We start from the raw sequence: 9,155 nt of genomic DNA on the forward strand, positions 1-9,155 counted from the left end.
TAATACAAAAGATACTTTCCGAACAAAGAGTTTTTATTGGAAAAAATATAAATGAATATGTTGGTAAATAGATAGATGATTTTAAAATCATTTATGGTGGCTATATCTTTGGAGTGACTAATAAATGTTGTAAGATTATATTCAATTTTTATTTAGGTTATAATTTTGTAATTATTAATACCTTGTTTAAGAAAAGAGTATAGTAAAACACCGATTATTTTCTTATAAAAAAAAATAGATCGTTTAAATTAAAAATTATAAAATTATTTTGAGTGAAAGTTGGATGTACTCAATATGACTTCCAATTAAGAGGTTTAGGATTAGAGTATGTGCGAGTTTACTTTAAATGGCTTAAATGTTAAAAAAAAAAATTATTATAATAATTATTTGAATGAAAATTATTTTATTTTATAATAAATAAATCAACTCACGAGCAAGCTCAAATTTATATAATTAAATTTAAATTAAGTCAAAATTATTTTTATAAAGGTACATATAAAGTAATAAATGATGTTTAAAAATTGAATTGATATGTTTAATTAATTTTTTCATAATTTAAAATTTATAATAAATGCAAAAATAGCTACACTTTTCTTTCATATAAAAAATTAAAAATTTATACAAATTATATTGAATTTCAAAATTATCATTGCCAATAAATTATAATTTAAAATAAAAATACAGACAATAGTATGCGATTTGAATGAATTTGAAATGCATCAAGAAAAAAAAATATAGAATGTATTTAAAACTACTTATATATCGTTATTTTGCATCAATTTAAATTAAAACCCAACATCAGAATGTATTCTTATCATTTTTCATCTCTAATATTTTCAACTAGACATCACCCTTTATTTACATGACTGAGGCAGCGTTCCCATCATCCCAACCAAACACCCATTCTCCAGCTTTGCTTCTTTTCAACATTCCACCCACTGGGAAAATAAAATTAGTCTTAAACACAAACCAACCGGTATAAGTCAATTGAGACAAAAAAAAGTAAAACCTGAAGGCCTAATAAATAGCTAGCAAATCCTCTGCATGCCAAACTCGGTCGCCACAACTTTCCGGTGATCACTTGAGATGACGGTGGCGGTGGTGGCGGCGATGTCTGGCTTGTTTCCCAAAGGAATACAAGAAGACTTAAGTGGTTTATAGTGATGGGAGGATTGTTCTTCCTCAGCTACTCTCTGGTTTTCTGACAAAGTGGGTCTTCTGTGAAAGCCGCCGGAAGGAGGAGGACCAGGTTGCGGTGGAGGCGGCAAATTACGGATCAGCCGTCGAGGGTCATAGGGGTGTTTTATGATTCCGTTCTCTAACGGCATTACTGGTCCTATATCTTTTCCAGGCTTTGCTGAAAAGGTAACTTTCATCTTTATAAGAATGGACTAAAATGAAAAGCTGGAGTCTGAAGGAAAAAAGAACAAACCAAGTGGGATCTTTTGAGAGGCCTGTGAAAACCTTGCCATTTGTCCAGGAAAACGCTGAGCATGTTGAGGACTAGCATTAGAATCCTTGGGAGGTACTGTGGTTGAGTGGATCATTGTTGCTCTGCCAAAAATACAACAAAAAATGCGCTTTAGAATCCTACAAATCTGCAGACCCGAACTCTACAACTCAAATGGTAAATACATCCTCCATCATTTATCCCAATAATTTATCTGGAGTTGCTTTTACAATCCTTATTTTCCATTCGATCCTACTATGTATTTTCTAAGGTATCAAACATATTCTTCATAAATCATTTTAATCTTATCCTCTACTGGAGCTACTCCAACCTTTTCACGTATATGCTCATTTCGTATCCTATCTCTAAGGGTAGCTCCGACTACTCAAATAAAACCTATCTATCTTGACATTCTCATTCTGCCAAATTCAACTTATTTATATAAATGACCGTTTTACCATCAGCACTCTGCTTTATATAAAATCACTAGCTTAAATTCATAAAATCAAATGCAACCTTCAATAGTTATGTTTAATAGGTGCATAAACAAAAAAAAGTGGGAGGAAAGCCTAGAGGTGTAAGTTATTCACACTCACTACTTAAAAGGACAACACTATCTTGTTTCAACTTGACCGTTTAGCTCAATTCATTAACAACTCCATGCCCGTAAGTCCTTACAAATCTGGTTATTTATGATATCAGCTCTTAAGGTTAACAACCTCTGATGCCATTGGAACCTAACATTATTCCTCACTTCTCTTTCTCAAAAAGTGTTCAATAAACCCAAAATATCATGAAGGCTAGCCCGCATCACATTATGTCAAGATATTTTATTTATGAATTAGCTGCAACAATTTACAGTAATTTCCAAAATACCTGGGAAGAGAAACGTGCTTCCTCTCAAGTGGCGTTACAGGAGCACTTTTACCTCCATTTTCTTCAAGGTGAGCAAATTGCCTTCTAAATTGATCAACAGCACTGCGCAAATGAGAGAACGTACCAACAGTGATAAGCATGGAATAAATCATTTAACTGGAGAGTAAAATAATCAAACAAAATAGCAAAATCAACCTTGGATAAAGGAAATTTGTTCTCTCGGTTCCATTCACGTAATCTTTGAAAAGTTGAGGGTGATACTCCAAAATCTCACAAAAGATGAGCTCCCTGATATCCTCTTTCGACACTCTTCGTCTCTCAAATTCAAACTCCATTTTTGTGATTGGTTGGCATGAGGGCTCTCTTTCCACTTTAGCTAAGCCCTTGAAGTAAGGATCCGCCAATGCCTAAAAGCAGACGATATCAACAGTAAAGTCATCTCCCAACAAGTCCCATGTAAATTTATTTATTTTCCCGTGAAAGCTCAAAAGGCATAATTGCATTAATCAACAGAGAAATCACATAAAATCCTCAAATAATCAGATTCATACCTCTTCAGCTGTTGGCCTGTCCTTCGGATCAAATGCTAGAAGCCTTTCCAAAAGTTTGAGAGCTGAAGGATCTGCATTTGGAAACTTACGTGAAAATGGTATGTGTTGCTTTTTCCTCATGCTGCTCAGATACCGCCTTGCCTTCTCATTTCGTACCTAGACTCAAACAAGAAATTCATAAGATCTTGCTTTTAGATTAATAAGCTTGGAACTATTGCACCAAAACCCTAAATCACCATACCCGAGAAATGGTATCCATAGAAGGTGTTCCAAGAAGATCGGTCATCAAATCCAGTTGATGGACCACATTTTTCCCAGGAAATAAGGGCTTCCCCGTTAAAACCTCGGCAAAAATGCAACCTATGCTCCAAATGTCAATGGCAGGCGTGTACTGCAAATGCAGAATAAATCATTTGATTATATTCTGATCAGGATTTTAAAAGAAAGATGGTTGCAAACAGGTTTATGTAAATGAAATCAATATAAAGGTACCTGAGGTGCAAAATTTCAGCTTGCATGGGGTTCAAAATAATTCCTGACCAAGCAGTTTTTTAATCACTAGAAATGACCGTGCAATGATAGTTTAGAAAAGCAATCAGATAACGTGCTAAGTTCCATCATCATAATGTACAATTAGTACTACGTTTAAGCCTAAATCATCAGAAGGTTTATCAACACCCAAACATCTAACATGGCTACAGCCGGATCTTTAGCAGAGCAAATAAAACATAAGGGAGGACACTAGTTAAATAAAGCAAAGAGAGGAAGGCTTCCTTTCAACAAGAGATTAGATGCCTCCTCAATTAAGAAAATTAGGCTATTATGATTTACGTACTAAATCTATGAGGCACTTATCAATGGCACAACAAGAACCTATACGCATAAATTACAACTACCAAACAATGCCCATATCTCAGTAGCGGAACAAATAATCAAACATGACAAGAAATTATGATTTTATCTTGTCGGTTTATTATAAAGAACAAAAGTGAAGTCAAATGCTTAAGAGGTTATTTGGTTGCCAGCATTACTGGTGCATTGATTCAATTTTCTTGCATTTCAACATTTTTGGTCTTCCGTTGAAGCAAATGAAATATAAAGTAAAAATTAGGACGATTTGAAATACCCCAGAATTTGAATTTACACTATATTTAGAAATCATCCAAATTGGGCAAAATTTCGCTTGAGATTCCCCCTGGACATGACCCCCTCAGCCTCCCTCCCTTTGCCCATGCCCACTCGCTCAGCATTTCAACACATTTGAAATGTATCATAACAAATATTAAAAAAATAAAAAATCAACACAATGAAATTGTATCCAACCAAATCATTGCATTTCTAAAATGTAAGCATTCTAGTTACTTCGTATTTCTAAAATGCATATACTTTGAAAACATCCAATATAACAAACCCTAAAACAATCCAAATTTATTTCGCAATAGCATTCATGATTAGAACTTGTCCGATAATTTTCATGGTCGAAAAGATTACCTTAGAGAAGAATGAGCCACATAGCTCAGGTGCTCGATACCATCTTGTAGCAACATAATCCTACATATCACATTTTCAAAGAAAATAATAAGTCTCTTAGTCACATATTAAAAAATTTAAAAAAAAATAAGTAACCAAGAATCCAAGATAATAACTAAACAAGTAAAAACATACCGTCCAAAATATTGTCATGGGTGTATCACTAAATGCAACCCTGGCTAATCCAAAATCACAAATTTTGAGCTTGCAATTTGCATTTGCTAATATATTCTTTGGCTTCAAATCTCGATGATAAACATTAGCTGCGTTAGCATTGCCCAACTTCAGTATACACAAAGAATAAAAAGCTTTGCAATAATCAAAATGGTCATTTTGTATGAATCAAAAGTACAGATTGTGCAGCATAATGAGTAATCCAAAATTAAGAAAAAAGAAACCTGAATCAATATAACAGAAAAAAAAAACTGGGTTTAGATTATAAAATTTTAACCAAAAAGATTGCTAAATAACATATAACTGAATAAAAAGTAAAAAAAAAATCTATAAAAATTCTATGAATCACAGCATACAGATTTTTTTTAAAATATTTAAAAATGCCTAAAAGGTTGAAAGTAAAAAGGCTTCAATCTATCAAAATTCTATGAATCACAGCATACAGAACAATTTTTTTCATATTTAAAAAGGCCTAAAAGGTTGGAAGGCAAAAAGGCCTCATTCTGTTATCATGCAAATGCGTGTACAACACAGAAGTTCCTTTTTAATCATTAGGTGAATGGTAAGTGAAGATTGCTAGAATAAGGATGATGTAGAAGATGACAATGATAAACAAGAATACCAGCATCAAATATGAAAAACCAACAAACTAAAAGACTATCGAAATTCTAACTATTGTTATTATTCAATGCATGAAATCATGCAACAAATGTTTGTTTGAAGAAAAAATGACTAGTAAGTCAAACCTACAGTCATATTAGCATCATGAATCCTAAACTGATAATTACTGAATCAAAAAAACTACTTCGGGGGATTTAAAAAGCAATAAACAAATTAAACACATCATATTTTAAAGCACCAAGAAAAAAATTACATCAATGCCCTTACTGGTCAAATTCAACCATATATCATATAAAAGTAGAACTAACCAGTATGGATATATTTCAAAGCACGTAGAAGTTGATAAAGAAAGAACTGGTAATGCTCTTTTGTTAAGTCATCATTAGCCTTAATAACTTGATGAAGATCAGACTCCATAAGTTCAAAAACAACATAAATATCTTTAAAATCCTTTCTTGATGGGGGCAGCATGATGTGCTTTATATCTACAATGTCAGGATGTCTAAGAAGCCTAAGAAGCTTGATCTCACGAAGAATTCTAGCAGCATCGGAGATGTGCTCAAAAATATCATGTATCTTCTTGATAGCCACTTTTTCTCCTGTAAGTGTGTCAATGGCAGAGCATACAACTCCATAACTTCCTTTTCCAATGACCTCAAGAATTTTGAATCTGTTGGCATCCCCATATTCAGAGAAGAAGTCCATCTCAGGTGCACTCTGAATTGTATAAACAAAAACCATTGTTATTACAGTACATGATTAAATTGAATAAGCGCAGAAACAAATTATTGAAGATATAATAGCCTATTAAAACTTTATAAGCCTATTAAAACCTTACAGATTAAGAACAAAACTCATTGCCATGAAATGTTTTCCAGGTCGAGTAAGAATGGTCAATATGCATATAAAGTGGGCTTCTATGGTGATAGTGATGGTAGAAGAATAATGAACAAAATTTGAAGTTTTCGGTGGAGAAAGCGCTTCATAGACGGATAATGAAAGCAATCATATTATTTTTGTTTTGATGTAGATTACAAGAACATTGAGAAAAAGAGCGTGGAAAGCAGAAATGAAGAAATTATGTGGTGCAAATTTGGTTTGAGAAGTCTCAAAACAACCCACGCATCATGATGGGTCGGAAACACCGAAGAAAGCAATAAGCTTGTTGCGGGCTAGAATATACGCGGAAATAGAGTTAAAATCCTATGTCTTAGCATTTGCACGGATATCCAGCTTACACATAGAGAACACGAGATTTTTTGAGTGAAGAACCCTAGAAAGGAGAAAAATTAAGGGGCCTAGCCTAGTCTAAATGATTCCACTAGTGTTTGGGTAGATTACAATGGGCTGACTCGTCACTGAGGGTGATCAGATTACAAATATCAACCGTATGGTTGAAATCTAGCGAAAAATGGGGATGAAAGTCTGGTATCACTTGATGGTCTGGTGGAAGTCCAACGTTACTTGAAAATTCGGGCGTCATTTGGTAGCCTGGAAGTGGTTTGGCAGTACTTCAACGTCGGACAGAACTATGGCTTTTGGCGGTGGTTCGGAAAAAGTTCGAGTCTCAGGTGGTGATCCAGTAAAAATCCAAGCCTTCGGGCCTCAGGTGGTGGTCCAGCAAAAATCCGGGCCTTAGGTGGTGGTTCGGCAGAAGTCCGGGCCTTAGGTGGTGGTCCGACAGAAGTCCGAGCCTCAGGTGGTAGTCCGACAAAACTCCGGACGTTAGGTGGTGAATCAGCAGAGCTCAGGGCCTCAAGTGGTGGTCTAGCAGACTCTGGGCCTCTGGTCGTGATTTGGCGGAGCTCAGAGTATCAAGTGATGGTCCGGCGGAACTCTGAGCCTCAGGTGGTGGTGAGGTAGAGCTCAAGGCCTCAAGTGGTGGTCCAGCGAAACTCCGGGGCTCAGGTGGTGGTCCGACGAAACTCCAGGGGGTGGGCGAGGAGGCAAGAGCGATATCTAATCTCTCTCTTTTCTCCTTAGGCTTATGGGTCTATTTTGAAGAGGAAGGAGGGGTCTATTTATAAATTTCCTAGAGTGGTGTGGCCCGTAAATAAGAGGAAGGTCAAAGTTAAATGAGGAGTGGTTTGGATGGACAGCCGATGTTGAATCCTTTGATCGTGGATCGTTCGTTAGACATTTGAAGGTCTTAATGATGTCGGAATTATGTGATCTTGGGCTCATTGGATTCGTCTCGTCGAGCCGCTCGATTCGACTATAAGCATGTCATGTTTGGAAATCGTTTGGTAATCCAAATTGTGGTTTGAAGCTTCCAAAGCATTTCGGGTCCTTGATTTGGACCCATTTGGGCTCAAATTGAGTCAAATTTGGTGTCGTTGGGTTCGTATTTACGAGACGTTCAATTAGACTATAAGTTTACTGAAATCGAAGTTCGGATGGTCCCAATTTTAATTTCGGAAGTTTCCAACTTGATTTTACCTCGAGATTTTGTGCCATCATTTTGAAGATGATGTATCAAAGCTAAACTGTATTAAGTCCAAACTTCAAAAAGAGAAATAGAATAATCCAAGATGAAGAAGGGGATGCAGGCCAAAAGCAATCACAAAAGTCCAATTAGGCCGTTTGGCTTCTAGTAGAATTTAGTAAATCTTCTACTTACAGATTCAGTAAATAATCCTGAAAGCTTAAAATCTTAAAAAACGGTATGAGTCCGTTTTTTGAAGCAATCACAAAAATCCAATTAGGCCGTATGACAAAAAATAGATATTAAATTTAATATTTTTTGCAGATATTTTTGATATTTAAGATTCAAATAAAAGAGAATAAGAGGCGCAATGAAGATAAGTGATTTAAACTCTTAAATCTTACTTTCTTAGGATTTTCTAAATCCTAAATTTACTCTTAAACGAAAAAAGGACTTTAATATGATCATAAAAGTTAGGTGACTCAAAAACACTGTTCGATAACATTCAGCCTAAATCTTGCAACCAAACAGCCCCTAATCATGAAATCTAAATATCCTATACCGCAGTCAGAAATTAAATCGGCGACAATTTCCTAACCAAATGAGAGCGTCAAACGAGTCCATTCTAACGCAAAATAAAGGATCATAGCAAAGCGATGACATGCACGGATCAAGGAATAGCACACCTTCTTCCGCTGATCCTGCTGAACTTCGATTATTTTCGCAGATCTCAGCATCCAAAGCATGCACAATATGAACTCGTACACGAAGCTCCAGATTCCCAACCCTCAAACCTCCCTCCTTCACAAAAATCGTTACAAACCCAAATCAAGATCAGACAAAACCAAGATCGACCTAAAGAGAAATCATCCACATTTGCCCCATCTACCTCGGCTTCTAATCACAAGCTCGCTCTCCCTTCCTCCGCTCCTCCAGACCACCAAGGGGCACAAAGAAGCAAACAGATCCCTCATGCACTCACCCAAACTCCAAGCTTTGCACCCACTTCTCACGAAAGCACCGCTCCACACGATCATAGATAAGAAAAGCAGCAGACAAGCATCCCTCTAGCCTCCTGCATCGCCACCGCCGTAATCCGATCACGCCGACCACCGGTCCCCCCAGATATTAACCAGGATCCGCCGCTGAGGTACGTGAGAAAGCAGAGAGAACCGATCAAAACCTAAACGGAAGCCGGAGAGAGAGAGAGAGAGAGACGGAGAACCTCGTCGGGTGAATTCAGCAGATTTTATAATGGAACCCCGTTCCTCTGTCGGTCTCCGTTGTTAATACGACAGTGGCATATTCGGTAATATTTTTGAAATATAACACGCAATTTTTGGGGATCCTTCACTTGCATTTGAAAGCCTGGAAAATGTATGGAAGTCCGCATACGGAATTTCAGTCTCGTAAAGATTTAGATAGGCTTTAGTCAGAATTCGATTTAAATTCTTTAAATGGCATTTTTAAATTTTATACTTTCTAAATTTTTCTTAATTTTTTTTTTTCAGAAAGATATATGCTAAAA

At 36.1% G+C, this 9,155-nt stretch overlaps 1 protein-coding gene across 5 annotated transcripts; it reads right to left on the bottom strand.

The window, feature by feature from the left end:
• Positions 1 to 742: 742 nt before the first annotated feature.
• Positions 743 to 8,897, bottom strand: LOC110093344 (mitogen-activated protein kinase 10). Of its 5 annotated transcripts, XM_020818201.2 has the most exons (11): positions 8,517 to 8,896; positions 8,314 to 8,428; positions 5,511 to 5,919; positions 4,543 to 4,670; positions 4,369 to 4,428; positions 3,119 to 3,268; positions 2,878 to 3,033; positions 2,522 to 2,733; positions 2,327 to 2,428; positions 1,433 to 1,554; positions 743 to 1,357 (listed from the first exon to the last, which is right to left on the bottom strand). In XM_020818201.2, exons 2-11 carry the CDS (start codon positions 8,371 to 8,373, stop codon positions 1,029 to 1,031), a joined length of 1,728 nt encoding a protein of 575 aa, XP_020673860.1. In that variant the 5' UTR covers positions 8,374 to 8,428; positions 8,517 to 8,896; the 3' UTR covers positions 743 to 1,028. The 5 variants fall into 5 exon arrangements, with proteins under 5 accessions (XP_020673860.1, XP_020673872.1, XP_020673866.1 ...); XM_020818213.2 differs by lacking the exon at positions 8,314 to 8,428 and having other exon boundaries at positions 8,610 to 8,897; XM_020818207.2 differs by lacking the exon at positions 8,314 to 8,428 and having other exon boundaries at positions 8,517 to 8,897.
• Positions 8,898 to 9,155: the final 258 nt, after the last annotated feature.

Source organism: Dendrobium catenatum, unplaced genomic scaffold (assembly GCF_001605985.2).
Source record: "Dendrobium catenatum unplaced genomic scaffold, ASM160598v2 fragScaff_scaffold_923, whole genome shotgun sequence".
Lineage (NCBI taxonomy): Eukaryota > Viridiplantae > Streptophyta > Magnoliopsida > Asparagales > Orchidaceae > Dendrobium > Dendrobium catenatum.

Coding starts and splice junctions, on each gene's coding strand:
- LOC110093344 (XM_020818201.2), bottom strand. CDS start 8,373: ATGCTTTGGATGCTGAGATCTGCGAAAATAATCGAAGTTCAGCAGGAT. Junction 3,269..4,368: donor GTGGCTCATTCTTCTCTAAG/GTAATCTTTTCG, acceptor CTGCATTTGCAG/TACACGCCTGCCATTGACAT. Junction 2,429..2,521: donor ACAAATTTCCTTTATCCAAG/GTTGATTTTGCT, acceptor TCATTTGCGCAG/TGCTGTTGATCAATTTAGAA.